General features: G+C 47.6%; 5 protein-coding genes across 5 annotated transcripts; 2 read left to right on the forward strand and 3 right to left on the reverse strand.

Annotated features, from left to right (window-relative positions):
- Window positions 1-7,049: 7,049 nt before the first annotated feature.
- On the forward strand, window positions 7,050-8,022 carry CH63R_09570 (Coq5 family; the record flags this gene model as incomplete). Its single annotated transcript, XM_018304544.1, has 3 exons — window positions 7,050-7,337; window positions 7,399-7,486; window positions 7,559-8,022. 3 exons carry the CDS (start codon window positions 7,050-7,052, stop codon window positions 8,020-8,022), a joined length of 840 nt encoding a protein of 279 aa, XP_018156567.1.
- Window positions 8,023-9,218: 1,196 nt separating this feature from the next.
- CH63R_09571 (HET domain-containing protein) lies at window positions 9,219-11,283 on the reverse strand (the record flags this gene model as incomplete). Its single annotated transcript, XM_018304545.1, has 3 exons — window positions 9,219-9,432; window positions 9,522-11,076; window positions 11,148-11,283. The coding sequence occupies 3 exons, from the start codon at window positions 11,281-11,283 to the stop codon at window positions 9,219-9,221; spliced, it is 1,905 nt and encodes a 634-aa protein (XP_018156568.1).
- A 4,860-nt stretch (window positions 11,284-16,143) lies between these two features.
- On the reverse strand, window positions 16,144-18,150 carry CH63R_09572 (Quinate permease; the record flags this gene model as incomplete). The annotated part of the gene is made up of 5 exons (XM_018304546.1): window positions 16,144-16,327; window positions 16,392-16,947; window positions 17,008-17,543; window positions 17,603-17,922; window positions 18,016-18,150. The coding sequence occupies 5 exons, from the start codon at window positions 18,148-18,150 to the stop codon at window positions 16,144-16,146; spliced, it is 1,731 nt and encodes a 576-aa protein (XP_018156569.1).
- Window positions 18,151-19,540: 1,390 nt separating this feature from the next.
- CH63R_09573 (C6 zinc finger domain protein) lies at window positions 19,541-20,806 on the reverse strand (the record flags this gene model as incomplete). The annotated part of the gene is made up of 1 exon (XM_018304547.1): window positions 19,541-20,806. One exon carries the CDS (start codon window positions 20,804-20,806, stop codon window positions 19,541-19,543), a length of 1,266 nt encoding a protein of 421 aa, XP_018156570.1.
- A 1,348-nt stretch (window positions 20,807-22,154) lies between these two features.
- Window positions 22,155-23,527, forward strand: CH63R_09574 (Alpha beta hydrolase fold family; the record flags this gene model as incomplete). Its single annotated transcript, XM_018304548.1, has 4 exons — window positions 22,155-22,175; window positions 22,250-22,424; window positions 22,495-23,490; window positions 23,520-23,527. The coding sequence occupies 4 exons, from the start codon at window positions 22,155-22,157 to the stop codon at window positions 23,525-23,527; spliced, it is 1,200 nt and encodes a 399-aa protein (XP_018156571.1).
- Between the last annotated feature and the right edge of the window lie 388 nt (window positions 23,528-23,915).

Genomic DNA, 23,915 nt, shown 5'->3' on the forward strand with positions numbered 1-23,915 from the left:
TCTGATAGGGCAAGTCACGTCAAAGGCGGCATGGGGCCCGTTACACGACGGACACTTAAAGGGGCAGTCACAGCCATCGTGACCCTCAGTGCCGCCGCAAGGTGCCCGGTGTTGTTCGGTCGTGTGGGAAGGAGAGCTGCACTTGAGGCATCTCTTCCTTCTGGTACACGTTCGTTCGTTGTGAAAGCCGCCGCAGCGGTGGCATTGGGGAGACCTCTTCTCCTTCGGAAACTGCAGGTTGACGAAAACGCTGGCCCCCATCAAACGGAGGCGCCTTGGTAGTTGCCTTACGGCTTCCGCCTTGAACCAGGCTGTCACCGTGCCTAGCCTTTCGGCTTCGTCTTTTCTGGAAAAGTATGCTTTTTCGGGCTTGAGTTTCGTCGTGGCCTGGATCTCTTCAAGGAGCTCCTCGGTCGTGATTTCCAGCTCAGTGTTGGTGAGCAGGCAGTGTCTGGTGTAAGGGACGTTTGCGATATAGGCCCGGATCCAGGTGTCGCGCTGCTCGACCGCCTGTGCCTGGAGAAGGGCAGCAATCTGTTCTCTGTTCTCTAGCAGGACTTTTGCCCCATCTGCTGACGATGGTAGGAGTGCTAATCCTGTCTTGACATGGTCGATCCCCTTGAGGGCTTCTCGAGCTTGGGGACTTAGCTTTTCACGAACGAATGCGTAGATGTCGTAGGCTCTCTTGTTGCGGAGCGGGCTTTCAGGTGGCAGACGTGCGAAGATGCGAAGGTCTTTTGAAGCCGCCCGGTTTGCGGCTTGTTTTGCTGGGGTTGTTTCATGCAGTTGTCTGGTAAGTGGCTGGCTTGCCACCATCGCGTAGGACCGAACTTGGGGCGGCTGGTTCTGGGCTGTGTGTAAGGGATGCCCTTGGAGACTCTGGGCAGACTCGCTGGGTCCTGTGCTAACAGCATGCATGGACCTTGCTAGACCACGTTGGTGCCGGTCTGAACGCTGCTTCTCTTCCTGAAGCTCTTTCTCCAAGGATTCGATCTTCATCAAACAGTCTTTCAGGAACTGTTCCCTTTCGGCGTCCCGTCGTAGGAGATCCTGGACGAGGTTTGAGAGCTTGTTGATCTCGTCTTTAAGCTCCGCATTGTCTTGGTAGCTGACTTGCTCAACCACTCTGACCTTTGCGGTCGGTTTCCGGACACGTCCAGACCGTCGAGATGTACTGGCGTCCCCGTGAACCGTGATCGATGGCCCTGCGTCTAGAGAGACGGCCATGATGGTGAAATTCAGCTCACGTGGGCTGATGATGAGAAATGATAGTGCGGTGGGCCGGAGCCCTCTATGATCTTAACAGCTACTAACAGTGGATACTTTGTGAAGAGAAAGTTCGCGAAAGGTACGCTCACGTCGTGATCAATCGTGCTCACGCATAATCAGTTGCTCACTCCCTTATCTCCACGTGATCTTGCACCATAGTTCTTCCGCGCCGGAGGAGTCACCCTTGTTTCCCGTGTCTGCTTGCTTATAACTTGTCCGTAATGTTACGGTCAGATATCCGACAGTAGTGTTTCTGCTAACAGGTAGCTGAGGTCAGTACTCAATGAACAGTGCTGGGGTCTTGCTGGCTTGTTGGAGGTCTTGTTGGGGAGGATGCGGTGATCAGTCGTATACTCAAGGCGTAGGTAACTTGTCGTAGTCACAACAGAGGGATAATCTAAGAGTCACTTATGGTAGAGTGAATCACAAAGTTGATTGCTGAAGAGCTATGGAAGGTAACTACGTTGTGTGGAATGAATGTCCTTATATCCTAGTGTCCTGTTGCTGGATCACTTCCCGTTGTTGGTGATCCTTGGTGTTGGATCAGTTCAGTGGTTCACTGATCCTGAGTGCAGGATCATGTTGGATCACTAGCGATCCAAGCTGATCCATCACGTGACCTTCCCTAGTTCTTCCGTTCCGTTGTTCGGCCTGCGCCGTGCGCCTGCATACATGAGTGTCTCTCTGCCCTGCTGTTCGCGCCAGGGGCCGTTCCAGGCTGCATCAGTCACCAACCGAATTCGGGTCGTAACACGTAACCGCCAGACGCCCTGTGGGGGCGTCCCCTGGTCCTGTTATGTTTTGACGGGTCGTAACACTCTAATACTTACTTAGTACTTTTATTCCTATATAAATATTATAATTCTTAGTCTTAATAATAGTAAGCTTATAAGCTAACTTACTAATACTTCTAGTTTAGAAATTAATTACTTTATATATTAGTATTAGTAAGCTACTTTAATGTATTTAAATCTTCTTTTTAAGAGAGGAAGTACTTTATATACTCTCTAGTACTATAGTTAGTATTTTTGCATTCTAGAAGCCTTAACTACTTAGCTGTAAGTTTAATAGTATTAGTATTTTTAGCTTAAAGTTTAAGTAAGAAAGAATTACTTTAGAGTTAAAAAGTATAAGGCCTATTTATTTAAAATTAGCTTATATATTATTTTTACTTATTAAAGTAAAGAATACTACTTTAAAAGTAGGAAAGAAATTATTCTTAGTAATATACAAAATTTGCATTTGCATTATTCTCTTAATTTCCTTACTATATAAGTACTTTAATAAGCTAAAGTACTTAATATTAAGAGGCTAGAGCTTATATAATAAATAAGGAAGTATATATAAAGTAATAATATTTTATTTCTTATAGTATTTATTAAAGTTAGTTAATTTATAGCTACTATAATTATTAAGAATTAAGAGGTAATAAGAACTCTTTATATAGAACTTTATATATTAATTAAAGTACTATAGCTAATTTAGGCTAATATTATTTATTATTTATTTATTTTTACTTAGATAAATATACTATATAATTAGGAATTAGCTATTAGTATACTAAGAGAGGAGGTAATATTTACCCTTTATAATAATATATAGAGGTATTACTTAATTATTTGCACACACACTCTAAATAATAGAAACTTATTCCTAATTACTAAGCTACTTTATATAAGACTTTCCCTTATAGTTAAATATTATAATAACTTTTACATATAATAGTATTCCTATTAGGAACTTAATTTTATTAAAATTATAAATATTATTATTAAGTATTCTATACTTTATAATTGTATTTTGCATAAGTGTAAACTAGCCTTATATAATTATAGGATCCTTAATTAAGACTCTCTAATAGTTAATTTAATATTAAAATTGTATTTTTAATTAGGGGATGTATTATATAAAGTTTTCTACTTATTAGGGTCCTATATGCATTCTATTATATGCATTTAAGAGTTAGTTAGCTATTTCTTATATATTTTCTTATTGTAGAGGGACCTCTTAATTAATTAAATTAATAATTTATTTAAGAATTACCTCCTCTTTTATTATAATTATCTTTATTAATTTTAGTTGTATTTTAGCTTATATAATGCATTCTGCATATTAATTACAAAGGGTTAATTTAGGGACTTTAAAGGTAGAGGTAGCTCTTTGTATAAGTATTTTTAAGTCTTTTTTAAGAGCCTAAATAGTAAGAATAATGCAACTTTTAATTAAGGTAGATTGTATATTTGTATGTAGAGGGAAAGATATATAAAAGTTAAAGAGGTAGAAAGGAAGTAGACGTGCGCAACTTACTATAATTTGCAATTTACTATGCAAGTACATTATATATTAATAATTTAAAGTTTTACTTTTTAGGTAAAAGTATAAATAAAGAGACTCTCTCTTTTATACTCTTTAAATTTTAGAATTTAGTATAAAGAAGTAAGATGTAGTCTTTCTACCTACTATTCTATATTATCTTATTTAAAGTACTTTATATTATTTACTACTTTACTTTAAGTACTACTAAGTAATGTATTTAAGAATAAATAAAGTATAGTATAAATACTAAGTATATAAGCTAATAGATCTTTTAGTAAATACTATAATAGTCTATTTAAAGTAAAGTATACTATCTAAGTCTATATACAATCTATAGAACCTTTCTTTAGACTTAAGTCTTAAGAGGTTAGAAACTATTATAGTATTAACGTACATGCATAGTGAGCGGATCAACATAGTGAGCGGATCACCTTTCTCTACCTTCCTACTATTATTGTAAGTTAATTCAGCAGCATCGTACGAAATCAATTAAAACTACTTATCATCCTCTTCTTCAGAGGTCTCCCAAACTACCTGACATGTTCGTACGTTATGTCCAGTCTTTCCGCAATTGCCACATCGCCGACCGCGCAATTCACCCCCCTCTGTACGAGCTCCCTCCTGACGCACATTTTCGCCTCCAGCATCAACAATACCCTTCTCTACCCGGATTGCCTCTGCTTCAGCTGCATTAAGGGACCCTCCAAGACGTAGTTGGGTTTTTTTAGCCCTCCGACGCTTGCTTAGTATCTCATTTGCCGTACGAAGCCCACGGCACTCAGCTTCAACAAGAGCTAGTTTGTGTGCTAACTTGCTAATACCTTTAGCCTGCAAGTCAACTACTTCGTACAAATGGGTTGGTGAGCTATGTTGATGACTAGTAATCCTTTTCTTAAGTGATGCAGAGCTTCGTACGGCGTCATGTGCTGTAGTTGGTGTCTTTGGGTCCCAGGAGCCCTGGCTGCTTGGGCGTGAGTTGGATGGTGTTGGCGTCTTTGGCTTGAAATCCAGCCGGGAAATAACTACTTCTGGGTTAAAAGGGACAAGGCCAGCCTGTCTAAAGCCAGCTCGTACGTTTTCTTCACCCATTGAAGTAAAAAAGGCTGCCTTAAAGGCAGGAAAGAAATCGTCCTTAGTAATGTGCGTAATCTGCATCCGCATCATTTTCTCAATTTCCTTGCCGTACGACGCCTTTAGTGGACTAAAACAGCCAACATCAAGAGGCTGGAGCTCGTGCGATGAATGGGGAGGCATGCAAAGAGCAATAATGCTGTGTTCCTTGCAGTAATCGTCAAACTTGGTGGACTTGTGGCTGTTGTGGCCATCAAGGATTAGGAGCCGGAAAGCACCCTTCGTACGAGACTTTGTGCACTTTTCAAAATGCTGTAGCCAATCTAGGCCAATCTCATTTGTAGTCCATCCATTTTCGCTAGGGTGGACGCGCCATTGGGGTGGGAATTGGCCATTGGTATACCACGAGAGGAGGTGATATTTGCCCTTGACGATGACGTACGGAGGCAGCGCCCAGCCATCTGCACATACGCCCTGAATGACAGAAACCCATTCGCGATTGCCAGGCTGCTTCGTACGAGGCCTTCCCTTACGGTCGGAAGTTGTAACAACCTTTGCGTGCGACAGCATTCCCATCAAGAAGCCTGTCTCATCAAAATTGTAGATATCGTCATCGTGGATTCCGTACTTTGCGATTGTGTTTCGTACGAGGGCAAACCAGGCCTGCACAATTGCAGGATCCTCAGCTAATGCCCTCTGATAGTCGATTCTACGTCGAAAACGCGTCTTTAGTTGTGGTTGACGTCGTACGAAGTTCTCTGCCCATCGGGGTCCAACACGCGTCGCGTCGCGTTCGTCAAGGAGGCAATCAGCCATATCTCGTACGTCGTCAAGTCGCGGTGGAAATCCTCGATCGATTAGGTCAATAACTCGTTCAAGAATCACTGTTTCTTCTAGCTCAGTCATCTTCATTGATTTCGATCGCGTTTCTTGTCGTGGTAGTCGTCCGATGCGTCGGTAGTTAAGGGTTGAGAATGGGATCTTGTAGATAGAGGCTGCTTTTCGTACGGATAGTTTTGGGTCTTTTTGGATAGCTTTAAGTGCAAGAATAATGCGGCTTTCATTTGAGGAGGATTCCATAGTCGTGCGTAGAGGAAAGTTGTTGTAAGGAGGAAAGGTAAGAAAGAAGGGGAAAGTGATCCGCTCACTATGTTGATCCGCTCACTATGCATGTACATTATCTTTAGTAAGTATTTTTAATAATCTTCTAATGTAGTTTACAAGTGAATGAATCATACAAGTGAGTGAATTACTTCTTATTGCAAAGAAAACCTTAATTTCTAAGTACTTATTAAAAAGCGAATCTTAAGCTAAAAAAGACCTAGTTTTAATTATTATATAGCAATAAGAGTTATATCTTAGAATATAATAGTATAGAAATTCTATTTTACTTTAAGCCCTTTAAATAAAAATAGGCTGTTATTTTAAGGCTAGATAAGGGTCTATCTATATCTATAGAAGCTATAGTACTATACTTATTATTAAAATATTATTTTTTAGAATGTAAGTCTTATTGTTATATAATAACAAAAACTAGACCTTTTTCAGTTAAGGATTTGCTTTTTAATAAATAGTTAGAACTTAGGGTTTACTTAGCGATAAGAAGTAATTCACTTACTTGTATGATTCATTCACTTGTGAACTACGTTATTCTTCTAGTTTTCTAACTAGTATACTAAAAGAAAAACAAGTATAAATATAAGAGATCTTTTAATTCTTTAAGTAGAAGACTACACCTAAAATTAAGAGTTATAAAGGAGTTTAAAGTAGTTATATTCTAAAATAAAGATAGGTTAATGTAAAGAAAGAAAATTACTATTAATTGTAGTACATAGGTTAATGCAGTAAGGAGAAATAGGTAGCAAACCTACATTATAATTGCAACTTTTTTCATTACATGCCTGCCAGCCTACTAGCATTGTAGTCTAGACAAAATTAAAAACTGCCTCAAACTCCCTCACCGTCGCACCACTTTGCTGTACTAGAGGATCTAGGTGGGACCCAGCCAACAACCGCAAAAGAACGTGCTCTGTGGCGTTTGCTTGCGTTAATTAACTGCTTAGTTCATTGGCTGAAGGACCATGTACCCAACACATGATAACGAATTAAGCAAAGACTATTCGTCGCTGGTCTGTTCGATTGCAGCAGCGACCTTTTTGACTGTGCCATGGTCTTGAGGCACATGCATGCCACTGGCAGCCAGCAGAACCCTGAGATCCCTGTGGTCGGGAACTTCTCGGATACTTAATTGTAGTTAAATACGTAGCGAAGACGCTTTGAAGCTTTAGCAGCCAGCCTCCTGCGCCAGTCTTTGTTGAAGCTACTACTGCAACTGCGCAAAGCTTAGGCTCGTTCAATCTATCTTTTTTGAGCCTTGTGGGCTTCTCTCGACAATGGCGGATCAGCGAGACAATCTCATTGCCGCATCACATGGGTTCCTGGGCGACATGAGCTCAGCGCTAATAACGCACATGGGCAATACAGAACCGGTTGCTTTCTTCGACAATGCCTGCGGAAGCGGTGTGTTGACCCAGGAACTTCAAAAACGCTTGGGCAAAGACGTGCTGGAAAAGAGCACTTTCCTCTGTGCAGACATAGCGCAAAACATGGTGGATCTGGTGAAGGAGAGAGTGCAGGCCGAGGGCTGGCTCAACACCGAAGTGAGACTTCTTGACGCAACGGTTTGTCGACCCTCTCCACAATAGGCAAATGTCACAGACGCTCAGGTGGATGCATGACCAGAAAACAGGACTACCGGCAGACTCCTTTACGCATATTGGGCTCTGTATGGCCCTCAATATCATCCAGGATCCTGACGCAGTTCTAGCTGGTTAGTTCGCTCAGCATGAGATTCCGCCTGATACTAAGTGGTCTTGTTTGTTCTGACTTGCTATGACGCTAGATTGTAAGCGGATTCTGAAGCCGGGAGGTATGCTCGGCGCAACCTTGCCGCACCCCAACGGCGTCTTCTGGACGGCGGACATGCGTTCTGCGTTCCGCTCGTTTCCCTTTCCCGCTCCATTTCCAGACACGCTGCCCACGCAGATGCATGATCAAGGACACTGGTCGGACCAGGATTGGGTTATAAATCATCTCGAAGAGCAAGGCTTTAAAGATGTCAAAGTGAAGGCAGCGATTGGCACGTACTATGTGAAGAGCGCCGAACACTACGTCAGTACGTTCGGAATAATGTTGGGGTGGTTTTTGACCCAATGGTGGGACAAGGAGACGACAGAGGCCCATCCTGTGAATGAGGTCAGGGAATTGATAAAGAAGCACTTGAAAGAGAAATACAAGGGCGAGGGGTGGGAGATGGAATGGATGCTTCTTTGCGTGACTGGCAGTATCCCATCGACTGCGGAGTGACTGCAATACATTCGCGATAGGGGCAACAACCACTCAGAGGCTTGACACGACATTTTCTGGCTACCAGAGTAGTATATTTCTGCAATAGACATTTCCTGCCTCTATATTTCGACCATTGCGGAAACGCTGGTAACCATCTCATTCATAAATCTGGATAGTAGACGCGACTTCGAGCGCGAGCCGTCAGCATCTGCCTTCCGCAGCGAGCTGGTCCCGCACCTCCTGCGCCGAGTGTCGCATCCTGGACCACGACCCGTTCTGGGCCTTCTTTGTCCCGCACAAAATAAGTCTCGTGCAGCACTGCGCTACAAAATGGGTGACGGATGCTGTCAACGGGCCGCTCGCTCATTGGTGCCCGGCATCCGGCTGGCAATGGGACGAAAGCTAGACGGCGCCGTGGGCGGACGGCGGTGTTGCTGCCGTTGAGGGGTGGATGCGCCAGAAGCTCGGGATGAGAGACTTTGGTGGCAGAGGTGACATCGCTCGCACACCAGCACGGTTCGTGAGTGAGCTGACATATGCTCGCGCGCGCGCGCGATAATAGGAGAACCCGAAGCCCTTGTCAACCGGTTCGGCGTCCTTCCTTTGGAGACGGATCGGTGTCAAGCCTCCGAGACGGTGTTGTCCAACCCCAAGAGTGTGTACGTTCCTCCTTTCTTCTTCCTCGACCGGTCTTCGCATGTTTAATTCATGCGGCTGCGACGCGTAACGCTGTGGCCTGCCGCCGCCTGCCACACATCCGCCTACGGATTCTCCCGAATGGCCGGGTACAGCCCGCGCCTCCACCAGCAACACCTCAGGGGAACAGCACCGTCGTCTCCGCGCTCATGCTCACTCGCCCACTGCCTCGCCCTCCAATGTCGCGGCTTCTCCTCCTCCTCTAAACTTTCACCACTATGTCGCCCAGGTGCGGCAGAATCACCCGCTGCCATAAGGTCGGGCGAGCGGGGTGAGCAAGGTGGGCAGGTTGCTTGCGCAGTAAACAGACGGTGGATTAGGAAATCTGTCAACTTTTAGTACGCAGTTAGTGACCTTAAGTATTAATGCGCGCCCTAGCGAATAAAGGTCGAGCGGCTACCTGCTAAGTAATACTGTCTTTGTGAAGAGGCGGAACCTGCAAAGTTGATCAGGGCTGAGAACGGTTAATCAATTATATTACAAACGTAATAATGTTGGGACTCTGATCAATAAGTCTGTTACACAAACTGAGCAACAAACACTTCTGGCGAGCTATTTCCCGCCCCTAGGGCCTTGAAGGCTTCTCCGTACATCATTCCATAGACATAAGATGAGCCGATTATGCGAAAAACCTTGTCCTTTCCTTCAACAGGCCTTATCACAAGGGGCGTCTGGACAGAAGGGATTACGCAGATCAGATCGCCGGGCTCTACCAAGGGGGTACTTGTGCCACTAGAGCAGGGTGTACGCAGTTCAGCAACAGAAGCCGGGGTGTCAAGGTCTTCAGGGCATGAGAATCTTCAAGAAAGAGTCGTACGTACCAATATCCCTTCATCGTCGTGAAGAACCTCTCTCCCTTGATGCTACTCGCCGTGCGCGGTAAAAACGGTATGAAACGAGTCTCGGCTGAGGCCCACCGACCGAGCCACTCGTGTTCTTCAAGATAAGTCTGAATTATCGGACATGTTTCTCTGCAGAAGTCACCAAAGCTCCTGGCAACCGATGCCGGATCTTGGTCATCCCTGTCACAGCTATGCAGTAGAGTGCTAGCGAACGCGAGAGCCTTGTCCGGGTATGCGAGGCCTTTATGGCTCTCCGTAGCCTCCAAAATGGCCCAGTAATCTTCTGCGAGACTGGGCTGATCAGAAAGCATTGTTTTCGTAGCCAAACAATGAGCGTCTTCGTCTCTGGCTTGAGCACCATCATCCTGCGACGGTTCTCCTCCGGCTACCTCACCGCAGAGGAAGACTGTGTCAACAATATAGACAGGCGCCTCGAGGCAGGAGCAGTTGACTCGGGGGTGAAAATTTACTACCGGGGTTAGTAGGTGTCCACCTCTGCTGGCGTCATATCTGCCGTTTATTGTCCAGGGTCGACGGGAGTCTAAATGGGGACACCAAGATGGTCCCTTGGAGAGACCTATGGGGAAGTTATGCCATATCAAGCCAAGGAACCGAAGAGATCGGCCACTTAGGCGAGAAAAGAGAAGCAGTCTCAGCTCCGACATGGTCCTTGTATAGTCTGCTTCCAACAAGAGCTCTCCGTCATCCGACCTCGCAAGAGGATGCCCCAGGAACGCGTAGACAAAGTCCCGAGGATCCGTCGCCTTCTGTATATGTCTCGCCTTAAAGAGAACGTCTTCAAACTCCAGCCTGTTTCTCTGCACTTGATACCGCGCGCAGGTTGTGAGTATATAGGAAGACCGATACCACGACCGGTTGACGCTCGTGGCATACGTCGCCCAGACATGGTTGAAGAGCATGGAGATGTAGCCGGCACTGAAATAGACACCGGGGAAATCGTTCCCTGTCTGCGACCACGCCTGGGCAAAGTCCATGATCTCGGTGAAGTTGATGGTCGAGCCGCCGTACGCCAGAAGCGCGTCCCTGGAGAGCCCGACCTCCTGGAGGACCCAGACCCGCCCGAACCACGGCTTCTTGAAGAGCTGCACGACGTGGAGCAGCCGGTCGCCAGTGACCGGCCCGTAACCCCCCTCCTCCTCCTCTGGTCTCCAGAAACTGACGTCGGCGATCTGGGATTCCGTCATGTACCTCGCGGCGATGCGGTTGTAGTCTCTGATCGCGTCGAAAGCAATCTTTGCAGCTTCGCCGCTGCGTTCGTCGTCTCCGAGACAAATAATGACTCGCCAGGCATGTGAGTAGATTTCCCCCATCATGTTGACATGAAAGGCCTTTTCTTGGAGGTTGCGCTGGTTGATGCAGAGTGCATCGACCCATAGATGTCGCGGCTCGTGTTTATGCCTGACTTGGCGCAGAGATTGAACGAGGTTTGCCGTCACATCAACCTCAAGACCCTGACAGGTGATGGAGCCGACATCATTTGTGCTACCCCAGACGTAGGATATTGCTTCGTATTCTTGAGGCATATATATATGTCAGTCTCCTTGATCATTTGTCTTGTTGTGTCTGAGAACAGGAGCTCTTTACCTGCGGATTGAATTGGCGTGAGATACAATGAACACCTGATTGGGTCATTGTAAACCCCCGGTTCAAGTAGTAAGATGCGAGTCCATTTTCCTGCCGGCAGAGCGTCGTAGAAGGAGTATTGCTCAAACCGAGACATGGCTTACGCTAGCTGGCTCGGCCGAAAGACAGACCCGCGGGGTCAGGGCTACCTGAAGAGAATAACATTTAGAGTCCTTGTGGAGACATAGGGTATATATAGATGGAGTGGTAGATTGTGTGGAGCGAGCCCAACTGAGATGCGGATATTACCTCAGCACGTGCTCAGCTTACCCCTCCGCTTAGCTGACATCACCCCCCCTCTACTTTTACCCATAAGTACTGCACTGATTTCTGTATCTTTATGAAGATGTTAGGAGTACTTCTGTGTGCATAAGTGCTATGCCGTATCTTATACCTGATGCCCTGCCCAGCCTCGCCTCAGTTTAACAGCGGTGACTACTCAGGATGGCAGCTAGAAAAGGCAGCAGAAATCGGCGAGACGAATGTGTAGTTGTTTTTCTTCTTAATCCAATATTTTCTCAGTAGCAAATTCAATCCTAACCTGCTCACCCAACTCAATACAAACATCACCAGAGGAGGCAATAAAGCAGCCGCAGCGAGGTGAGCAGCTGGATGAGGCGACTGCACTTGAACCGCCTAGTTATCCGCTCTCACCACTCCATCTCCCCATTCACCCCCACCGCCTCGAGCTCGAGGTCCAGCACCCGGACCGCGTCCGCCAACCTCGACAGCAGCACGTCAAGGCCCTCAATTCATACCGCCGTCGCTCATACACAGAGCTGCAAGGTGGGTCGTCTCCGTGCTCCCAAAAGAAAGACTTGTATACCCTCGTATACTTGAGCTCCCTGAATCAGTCCTCTCACGTGCCATTTCACGTGCCCATATGTATATAACTAGACCACATTTCACTCTCTTTACATTACATAGAATTGAGCATCTTTCTCCCCTATTCTCCTATGCCTTACTGTGTGCTCTAACTCGTGACACATTGCCTATTCAATCGAAAATATTAGATCTATTAGGTCATTAGCTTTAATTAACAACAAAAATAGCGTACCCGTAACAAACTTACACTAAAACACTTTTACCAGCACCAGCTACAGTACGTTAGTTCTCTACTTATCTTATTTCTAAATACAAAAGTTCAGCAGGGTTCCCAGATCGACTTACGTATGCCCAAGTACTATAGCTGTTTAAGATCACCATCCCGCCAACGCTTGAATAGGCCACAGTTAAGAAGCCACCTGGGGTATGTTAAGGTCTAAGAACAAACAATTCTCGATCTAATATCAAGTGGCCCCTAGTAATGTTATTGGAAACAGCTGTCGTTAATGTTTCAAAAGTCTCACCAATATTACCAAACTTTCCCTATCCTTCTCTCTTTCTGGTTCTATACACGACTTAGGCTGCTCATAGAAAGTGGCATAACGAGCACGGAATCGATCTGAAGCTGGGGGCGAAGCTTGGAATGGCGGCAGTAATCTTACTCCCACCTGGTCACCTTGAGGTCAGGACATGAACCGGAGATTCGACTTGAAAAGAAACAATTGTCAGTTTCAGAAGGACACAGGTGCCCAGTGACTACTTGGCTTGTTGGACCGCCTAAAAGCTTCATAGCTGTCATCGTCGTCATCTGCGACTTCGCGCTTGTTGGACTTGGATTTGGGGGCATGCGGAGCGGCTCTGGCACGGAGGGCATTGATATCCTGGTTGACGTTGCAGGGGGTCAGCATTGGCATGACGACATAGGGACCAGGGGAGCCAAACACGCTGGCAAGCATGCAATTGTGGATCTTAGTGCAGATTTCTTTAGGGTCAATGGCTTTATAGGTACTGGAGCGGTGGAGAGAAGAGAAGGCCTTAAGTGTCCCTATGCTTATATATACCTCCTAGTTGAAGCTCAAAGTGTAGCTTGATGTTATTATTACAGCTAAGGGCAAAAGCAGTGTTCTTTAGGCAACTGGCTGACTTAGGCTTATACTTAGTAGTTTGTAGGCGATACATAAAACACATCTAAGGTAGACCATAAGGTCGCCAGCAACAAGGTGCTTATAAGTAAAGGTAGGCTAATCTAGAACATGGTGTCAGGCGCTACTTTATTAGCCAAATGTATAGACAGCAAGGGCAGCAGTCTACTAGTCTTAAGAGAGCTTTTTCTATAGTTAGATAAGGTCAGCCTTAGGAGCCTATGCTTGGTTTTATGTCTCTTTAAGTTTGCGGATAGACTGGTTTACCTTATTGTCACGGCGGATGTTTTCAATGACGGGGATCATGGGACTTACGCTGCAAGACATGGTGCGGTAGTAGAGGCGCCGCGCTTGACGTGTGAATATTAGGCACTATCAGGAGAGATAGAGAGTTGCACGAAGGCAAAGGGGAGCTCCTCGTATGGAAGAAGATTTCAAAGGCCGAACAACGGACACGAGACCACAACAAATTATCGAATAGAGAGGCTGTCCTACGAACAGCTAAAGGGCAGGCCAGGGACAGCCAGCGGACGTGGCATCATACTTGGCCAGTGACGAAGGGAGCTGCGTCTGGAAGTAGACTGCCATTGGAGTTATCTGCAGGACCTGCAATCCCCAATAATCCGGTGAGCTTCGCACAAGAAGGGGTGAAGGGTTGTCGGAGATGACAAACTTACAATGCCGTGTCTCTCTGCAAATCGCAGCACCGCAGATGTGACCGACATCGCGTGTGCATATTACAGGAGAACGAGTATGGTGCGTTCATCTTCAGGGCTCTCTGGCTTAAAGACATGTCTTGTGCAAGAGACAGGCAAAAAAAACATACAACACCGGGCATTCGCCGGTCGTCACCGGCCCGACTACTACTCCAGCCCTCATTGGCTTATCTATGGGAGAGCGGACGGGATCCCGAGTTTTCCAATGGGTATGGTCGTATGTGACAGAACAATACACTGCAGTTGACCATGTACCCTTTGGCACGATGCTGTCGATACGTCAGGGTTGTTATTTAGTATTCAGGGAACCTGTTACCTTAAGGTGCCTGCCTACCTAAGGTACGACGCTAGGATTTTTCCAGTGGAAATTACAAGCCTGGGATAGAATAACGGACCTTCTAAGATAGGTCCAGGGGATGCTGGGTGCCTTGAAGCAGGCCGACTGCTGTAGAGCTGCTTCCACCTGGCCGGAAAACTCGGAAATGCATGGCTGAACACTTCGGAAACATCAAGGGGTTCGTTCAGAGTGCATTTGTGCACGGATTTTATGCATGCATGCACACTAAGCACGAACAGGGACCACCCCACCTATCTCGCGTTAACTGACATTAGAACTGAATACAAGGCGCAGCCGACGCCAAAGATGACAACAGCTACTACTACCTGGAGTCTGGCATGCCTGATGAAGCCTTGCAAGACATACTATGCCGCCCTGACTACATGATACGTTACGTTGCTAAAGAACCGGAGGACGTGAATAGTGGGAGACCACTTTGCATTATCAGTCTTGCTGTTTTGTGATTCTTCCTGCGCCGCTAAAGGGACTCTACCTAGTCTACCCGTCTGGTATCTGGCGTGCATGTTCTGGAACGCTGCTGTGGATCTGTTGCTTCTCCGTGATGAGCCGTGTTGATGATGACCGGACTGGAACATCTCGGGCGGTGCACCACTACCACCACTGGTGAAGCGGAAGCCTGAAGCTACTGTTCCTGTGCCTGTGCCTGTGCCTGTGCCTGTGCCTGTGCTTCTTGCACTGGCACTGCTAGACATGCCGTGCTGATATGATGGTGCTGATGATGATGCGTGCTGCTGGGGGGTGCTAGGGCCTGGAGCCTCTCGTATGTTGGGATCTGGATATGTGCCGAGGTTGGGTGGCTGCTGCTCTTGGCGTTTGCGTCCTTTTCGAGAGCCTCCCTTTGCTTCTGAATCCTCGCCAGGTCTACGGACGAGAGATCAATGTAGCCAGTTAGTATTTCTGCTGGGTGCCCTTCCTAGGCGCCGTTCTTGTCTCGGGGAGAGCCAGCCATCCTGTCAAAAGGTGATTTGATTTGTTTCTTGGGGAGAGAGAGAGAGAGAGAGAGAGAGAGTGTGTGTGTGTGTGTAGAAAGAAGATTACGATGCGGATAGATGCGCCACAAGTGTGGATATGCAGAAATGTGTCGGCTGTGCAGGCCTAGATGGAGAGGAACGAAAGCAGGAACTTAGAAGCATGTCTTGTCTTACAAACAAGGGCGTCAGTTCTTAAAATAAGGAGGCCATACACACACACACAGGTCACGCAGGAGAGAAGGCTCACCAACCATCTCACCATCAAAAGGCAGCCAGCAGTTTGCAGGGGGAAGAGGAAAGAGGAAAGAGGAGAGTGAGACTTAAGGAGTCAGCGTAGCTAGTAAGGGAGGAAAGAAAGAGATAGGGCAGCAGGTGTGTGTGTGTATGTGAGTTTGTTAAACCATTGTCGAGACATGGCAAGAGATAGAGAGAGAGAGAGAGAGAGAGAGAGAGAGAGCAGGCGGAAGAGACACACGCAGGACTAAAACTGATCTGTACTTTAGGAAATATATTGTATTACCAGGAATACCAATGGGTCAGGCATACGCCGCTGGTGCGTGACGCTGGTAAGGCAAGGCTGGTGTACAATATCCAGGCCATTCCGTTGAGACACACGGGGTCAGTTCGGCCAGGAAGCCCCTTTTTTGGTTCTAGTCATGTCAGAGACGATCCATCTCTCGGTCTTATCGCATCGGACAAAGCTCATATTCACACGGACAGCTGTGCATATTTAGAACTAAAGCCTGAGAGTGAACATCAGGGCTAACTTCCGGAAATAGGAGGTTATTATATTTTCCATCTATCCGTATAACTGATCGGCTGCAGTTAGACCCTAGTAGAGCAATAAGACAAGTTACTGTATTCAATACAGGAAGCCAACCCTACGTACCCTCAGCTCTCACCTTCCAAGCGTTAAAAAGCAGTAAACATTATAAAACCTTAACATTAGACTACAGAGTCCACATGCTGGGTTTGTGCCCTTTCACAAGTCTCTTTCTGGTTGCTAATGTGTGTGTTTTCTCTTTCCTTGGTCCCATTTCGGTCAAAAATGGACTCCATAGCCGCCAGAAGACCAACCTCTTCCTGGATGGCTGCAAGTACTTCTAAATCTTCTGCGCTAGTTTTGGATCTGTTTAAGCAAGTCATTAGCAGCCGAAATAGGTTGTTCCAGATTTGAGCAAAAGGAGCCTCACCCGAAAACTTGATCCATCTGCTCAAGAGTTTTACCTTTGGTCTCTGGGACGAAGAACCAGACGAAGACGACTCCCAGGGCAAGCCAGGCGGCGAAAAATATATATAAACCCCATGAGATGCTGTGCAGCATGCTGGGCGTTACCAGGGCTATAACGAAGTTGCACATCCAATTGGCCGATGCTCCAATGGACGTTCCCTTTGCACGGATGGACAATGGAAATATTTCGGCAATCAGGGTCCAAGAAACAGGGCCCCACGAGTAGGCAAAGTTGACGATGTAGAGCCAGATCATCACAACACAGACCCAGCCACCAGCGGCGTGTGAGGTCCAGTCATCTTGGAACTGGGAGGCAATTACGCCAACAATAATCAGCGTACAAAACATACCGGTGGATCCGAACATGAGCAATGTCTTGCGTCCAACCTTGTCGATGACAAGGACGGCTGGAATCGTGGTGAGAACATTAATTACGCCAGTGATACCCGTCGCTAGAAGAGAGCTGGTGCTGCTAGTGAGGCCCAAAGACTTGAAGATTTTTGGGGCGTAGTAAATGACTGTTTTGGGGCGGCATTGTCAGTCGAAGTGAACCAAAAATGCAAGAACCTGCAACTTACTAGAGTCGATTCCAGAGAACTGCTGGAAAAACATGACAAGAGATGCGATGGCAACGCGCTTGAAGGAATCTTTGGTTTGAAAGATTTGGCCATACTGGGCAAGCTGCCGGAACCATTTGTTCTTCAGCCACTTTTCCGAAAGTTTGGGGAAACGTTTCTCGAACATGCGGATCTCAAATAGGCACTCGGACTGAATGTCAAGGTACTCGATTTGGATGAGCTTGTCGTCGACCGGGGCTCCACGAAGTCGGCTGAGCGCAATGAGAGCGTCTTCCGTGCGGTTTTGACTGACCAACCAGCGAGGGGAGTAGGGTAGGAGCCAGACACCAAACGCGAGGACGATGGCCGGAATCCCCTGAATAATCAAGGGTGTACGCCAAGCCCAGTCCGACTGGCCGTCTCCAGTACCGCCTATGTAGTTCGTACCGTACGCCACCCAATACGCACATAATATGCCGACGGTTGTTGCAAGTTGTTGCATCGAGACAAGGAGTCCTCGGATCTCTGGTGGCGCCAGTTCGGCATTGTACAGGGGCCTAGGAGGAATGGGTTAAGCAACAACACATATACCAAGCTAGGGTAAGTGGAAACGTACCCAACGGCGGAAAGCGTTCCAACACCAACGCCGGTGAAGAATCTGCCGGCGTAGAGAAAGCCGGACGTGGGGGCGCCAGCGGTCAGGTAAGAACCCAAGACGACCCAGATGGAGCCAAAGAAAATGGTTCGCTTTCGGGAGAAGACTTCACAGAAAACACCAGAGGAGACGGCGCCAAGCCAGCCGCCCAGTTGTAGAACGGATGTTAACCAGCCTTGGGCGGCCGGGTCGTCGTAGATTGCTGGGAATGCACGCCCAAACGAATGCATGACGAGGGCTTGACCGAGTACGCCCTGCTGATAACCATACAGAAGTCCGCCCTGGGCGATGGCTAGTTAGCAACGGTAGAGCAATGAATGTACTTCACCACACAATAATGTTGTATCAACACATATCTTTAGCAGAATACTTACAAAAGACGCAAACAGAGCAATGTACAGTATCTTCATGTTGGCCCACAAAGCATGCAGCCCACCCGTTTGGTTGCCGGCCTGCGCTCGGGCAAGCGCGGCAGCTCCTATAACGGCTGTCTCGCCTCTAGGTGCCATGGTCCTAGTTACGAGACTCCCATAGAAATTCTGTAGGTTATATAATGGCAAAAGCTCCCGACCAAACGGTGATCTAGGTCGGTTGATATATTTCGACGGACTGTTACTGGAGTGCGTTGATAACTTTCGGCGTTGCTATCGGTATTTATTGCTCTCACTAACAATCTTTGGCCAATTACATGTCTTAAATTCTTTGTACCAGCTGCGTTCGACTTGTGTAATGGAGCAAAACCTTGATCTCCAGCAACCTGGTAGTGTGACATGGGATGGATGTGTCTTCCCCGGACCCACCCCCACAACAGCTAAACATGCCCTCGATACGAGTTATGTGACTTTGCGGGGTAATTGCGGGGAAGTGCGTGAAACTCTTGGTTGCAGCACGAAAGCAGATATTTGCGAAAGAATGCAAGTGTCAGGAGACAAACGGCGATCGGTGGTGATGTTAGGGGGTAAGGAGTACGAACCTGTTTAAAGGCGTAGACTGCTAAGAAACAATGGCGCTTCAATCAGCGCAACATGGTTCCGATAACCGATATCAGGAGTCTTCGCATTGAGAACTGTAGATTCACACTGAAGACCTGGTTCTCTCAATGTATGATGCATACAAGCATCAAAAAATAACCCATCCATAGTTATGAGATCCGAGGGCACTCCGGGTGACTTGATTCACACTCATTGCTGAAGAGTGTGCTCGTCGTTCTCCTTGTAATTCGACGTTTTTGTATACCCACCAACGTTGCAACCGAATGTGACAGGGATGCAGAGAGTTGTCCCCCGAGACGAGGGAATTTGAAAGATCAGCATGGAGCTCAGATACGTAGTTGTTGGAGATGCCTGTCATGATGAGGGCACAAAGCTACATCGCAGATGGACATGATGCGTAGATAGGAAAAGAAAATGGGCGGCGATGACCCGAATTGGGTCCCAGAGGTGCCCGCCCGGTGTCTTTCGGCACGGAAAGACATGTCTCAAGACCTCTACCGGGTTTGGCGGGCAAGTGGTGGGCAGCCGTCATCTGAGGTGATGACGCCTATGATGGAGGCCATGGGCGCATCGTCGGATTGCGGCGCAGCGGGGCGAAGACTTGGGTGTTCGTACCCAGAGAAAGATTTAGTTGCCTCGGAGTCACAAAGTCACAGCGGGTTTCAGCGGTTCGCTGACGCTTTCAAGGTTGAAAATCTGCCCGGGACCCGTTGTGACTGTGTTGTGATGAGAAGGTGCAATTAGACAACCCTGTTGTCAAGGCCAAGACAATAACCTTTTCAACATAATCGATGAATGATGAAGATGGCCACTACTAAAACCAGTCAGGCTAACTAAGCAAATAAAAACCTTTCGGAGGAGTACAGATCATCAGGCCATAACGCTCTCAAGGGAGACTTTCCGTCTGTTATATAAGGAGAGACTCCATATGCATTCCCTCCCGCGTGCAGAACGTATACGCAATATCCAACCTCGCTGGAGACTTTCCATCAACGACATCTGCCCAAGACATGCTCTCGATCCTCTGCCACACAGCAATTTGTTCCATGCTCGTTGCTGCTTCCCGCTCTCCATCACCACCATCCTCTTCAATCTCGATTGCCCGTTCCACTACCCTGGCGGCATAGATGCTATCCCAAACAGCCTCGCGTATCGGTCGCTGTCGTAAGATCCTTAACACCTCGCGCCGGACCACGGGCTGTCGGCATTTGACACCAATGATGTAAAGAACGGGGACGATTCCGATCTCGGGCGTAAAAGTCGGCTTCAACAACCCCGCATACCGCTCATGCGCCGCCGCCACGTAGCCTGCCAAGGCTACGCATTGCCGGAACTGGGGCAGGAATTTATCATACTCCATTTCCCCGCCAGGCCCGTGACCACTGAGTAAAGTCCATGAGATGGTATGTTGTAAGCGCAGAAGTGATATCAGAGGGTAGGTTTCGGAATCTGTCTCGTAGGAGTTGTTGCCGAGTTGCGGCATGTTTTCGAAAAGGCTCAACCACGTTTCCAACTGCCCAAGAACGATATCCTTCGGTGGCACAGGTGGCTGGGGTATCTCATCCACCAGGGACATTTGCTGTGCCGTATAGTGCAGTATCATCACCCGAGCGACGAGAATCTGGAGCTGATCGGCGGCTTGGTCGAGGGACCGAAAGGCACTGTCAAAGGTTGGAAAGTGCGGCGTAAGTGCCTCCTGGATATCGGCCGGAGTCCAGTCAATCAGATATGTCACGGCCTGTGCATCGAGACGGCGGATCTGTCTTGTGACCTGACATATGACTGTGCGGACCCCAGAGGGCTTGGCATCGTCATATAACTCATTGTTGTTCAGCAGTGACTTGTCGATGTTGCGCGAGAGCTCCACGCCTCCCCGTAGGTGCTTTACTGCTTGTACATAGTTGCCCGCCAGATGATCAAAACAGGAGAAGAGATAGCAGACCAAAAGGGTGATGGCTGTTGTTTCGGTGCTGTCGCCAATCTCTAGGTTCAGAAGCAGTTGAATGGCCCGATTGTAGTGAAGCAAGGGAGACCTATCCGACGGCATGCATTCCAAGGGCTGCTGCGGTCGATGAGCACGGCCTCTAGAAAAGCCATCCAAGTAGTTCTGGTGGATCAATGCCAGAGCAATGGCGGCATTCCGCACCGCTGGCACGGTCTGGGCGAAGAACATGAGAGTCTTCCGCCACGATTCGCAGGGTTGGTATTCATTCAGATGCTTGATCGAAACATACTCAAAAAAATACATTGCCTCTGTCTGGGCCGACCCAGTCACTGGCAAGATCATGAACGGTCCGAGATTGCGCACAATGAGGCCATGGTTTTCCGCGTGCCATTGCTTTGGCTGATACGCACTGATCGTCGTGCTCGTGCAAGGGGGGTAACTGTTGCAGCCATCTGCTCCGTTGTACTTCTCGTGGTGATAATGACTCGATCCAATCTCGGTCTGGAAAGTGAGGTGTATTTCACTGCTGTAGCCGTCACAAGTGCGACCTGTGGACTGGCATTTCAAGCACGAAGGCTGAGATAGATCGCATTTTATTCGTCTTGTCCTAGGAAGAGCACCGGGTTTCAAGTGTCAATTTTCTTTTTTTTACATCTTGGACCACAATTTTATCGCAATGTAGCAAGCAATTCACGGAGTCAAGACTCACTTGCAGGTTTTACAGCCTTGTCTCGACTTTGGGGCGAACTTGCGAGGCTTTTTCCTCCAAGCTTGATTGGCCGTTTTTGTGCTTTCGTTCTTCATCTTGTCCATCGCGCGTTGGTGGTAGGTAGCTGGCCAAGATTTGCAGTCGGCGTCGTTTCAAGCAGCAGGTAATAATAGAGTCGCAAGAGAACCGTCCATTCGTCTGTTCGTACATCGGCGAGGAAGTCATCTCTCACATCCCTTGCGATATACCCTTTGATGAGTGAAAAATGCGGATGGTTACAGAAAAAAAGGATGCCTGCCTGGAGAGAGAACAAAAGATGGCCCAATCGGGATAAATCCTGATAGAGACTAGTGCTTATCGTGATGGATATTCACTGGCCAGTTCGTACAGGTGGGGCATCAAAACACGCGGCTTTTGTTATACGATGTACAGTTAGTGGGGGTCACCCAGGCAGCAAAGTCATAATTGGTCAGGAAAGGACTTTGCAATTTCAGCTGATCGGGATAAATCCCACGATGCGGCTGGCCTGATCCTGATGGTCCTTAACGACTAGTTCGCATCAAAGTATCCATTTATTCATTGGTTTGTTCGTACAAGCGGGGCACCGATAGAATGTAAGTAATGAGCAATGGAAACCAGCAAACTCGAGGAAAAGTGAGTGTCTTGGGAAATCCAACTGGTATAAATACGTCTCTAGCCTCGCAATCGTAACAGTTGCAATGATGAGTGTCGACAAACTATATTGAAAGAAACACAACTGAGACTTCAATTCGAAACCTTTTAGGAATAACAATGAAACGACTTGTGCTTCCCGTCCTTCTTTTCGCAACCTTGGGTTGCAAAGCCGCTAGTTGGCATGATCCGAGCATGGTCTATGGATTTGGCAATGTGAGTTTTTTGGACTTTGCCGAACCACGTCCGTCCTTCACGGCTTTCAAGTTGGAATCTGATTAGCCATCTAGATTCAACCATCAAGCAACCTCACGTGGACGCCATGTTTCGACGACTTCACATGCTCTAAATTGGAAGTTCCTTTGGATTATTCAAACACTAGTCTTGGCACGACGTCAATCGCATTCATAAAACTGGCTGGCAAGAATGCCACCGTCGCGTCTCCGAGCATTATCATCAACCCCGGTAAGATCTCATTCGGTTCATTTATTCAATATTACCTTGATTTCAAGCAGCTGCATTAACACTTTATTAGGCGGTCCCGGTGGTTCTGGTGTCGACCTCCTCCTCGCATACCGGACCATCGCAGGGCAAATCTTCGGGGAGCAGTACAACTTTGTCTCCTACGACCCTCGCGGCGTGAACAACAGCGGCTTGAGCTTCGACTGCTTCTCGGGGAACGCAGAAGCAAGATTGGCCTTCACACGACTGTATAGCACAGGTGCTACCAACATCTCATCATCGTCGTTCGAGGAACAGTACTATTCAAGCTCCATATATGGAGAGTGGTGCAACGATGCTGTCCAGAACGAGTCACCTCACGGATATTATGTGACCACACCGGCGGTTGCCCATGACCTGCTCACATTCATCGAAGCCGAGGCCGAGCTGGCAGACCAGTCACCATCAGAAGCCAAATTGTGGCTGTACGGTGTCAGTTACGGCACAGTCACCGGCGCGACTTTCGCTTCCATGTTTCCAGACCGAGTTGGAAGAATGATACTCGATGGCGTCATGACCGCAGAGCAATATTACGACAATGACTGGAGGGATAGCGTTGATCAAATGGACGAAACCATTGACAAGTTCTCGAGCCTCTGTCATTCCGCAGGCCCTGAAGCGTGCTCTTTCTGGGGACCCACGCCAGCCGACATCGCAGCCAGAATGGATGGCATCATCCACCAGCTTCAGAACCATCCGGTTCCGGTAAGCGGAGTCCAAAGTCGACAACTGCCAACACTAGTCACCTACTCAGACTTGAAGGCCCTTTTTATGAAAACCATCTACGACCCACTGGCGCTCTTCCCGGTCATGGCCGATGTTCTACACCAGCTCGAGAGCGGGGATGTGTCTGCTCTTGTAGGCATGTTTGACGGTCTAGGTATCGCGTCCGGCGCCGGCCGCGTCATCCAGTGCGCCGATTCGTATCGGAGAAACAAACTTACCACCCTTGAAGAATTCAAGAATTATGTCGAACACACGGTGTCCAAGAGCAAGTACTTGGGCGATATATGGTCCATCTACTTTGAAGGTATCTTGTGCAGATCCTTCCGACCGCAGTTGCCTGATAGCATGGTAGTTCAAGGTAGACAAACTTCCTTTTTCTCCCTCTCGCTTTCTCTTTTTCCTTATTCCCGAAACATCATCGTCGGAAAGGGTGAATCCATATCTGCATCGGAGGCAAAATCTAACTAATTTCTGTCTTATAAAGACCCAATAGGTGGACTATACAGGCCTACATCCTTCCCGATCCTGTTTGCGAGCAATACCATCGACCCTTTAACACCCTTGAAATCGTACGTTTCGGCCAAATCATCTCACCATCCAGCTTAATTGCTAATTGTCTGTGCCACTTCGTAGGGCGCGCAAAATGTCGTCCCAATTTCCCGGGTCGGTAATTCTATTGCAAGAAGCCGTCGGTGTAAGTTTTTGATCGAATTTAATCACGCAGTCATG

The sequence above is a fragment of the Colletotrichum higginsianum genome, chromosome 6 (assembly GCF_001672515.1).
Source record: "Colletotrichum higginsianum IMI 349063 chromosome 6, whole genome shotgun sequence".
Taxonomy (NCBI): Eukaryota; Fungi; Ascomycota; class Sordariomycetes; order Glomerellales; family Glomerellaceae; genus Colletotrichum; species Colletotrichum higginsianum.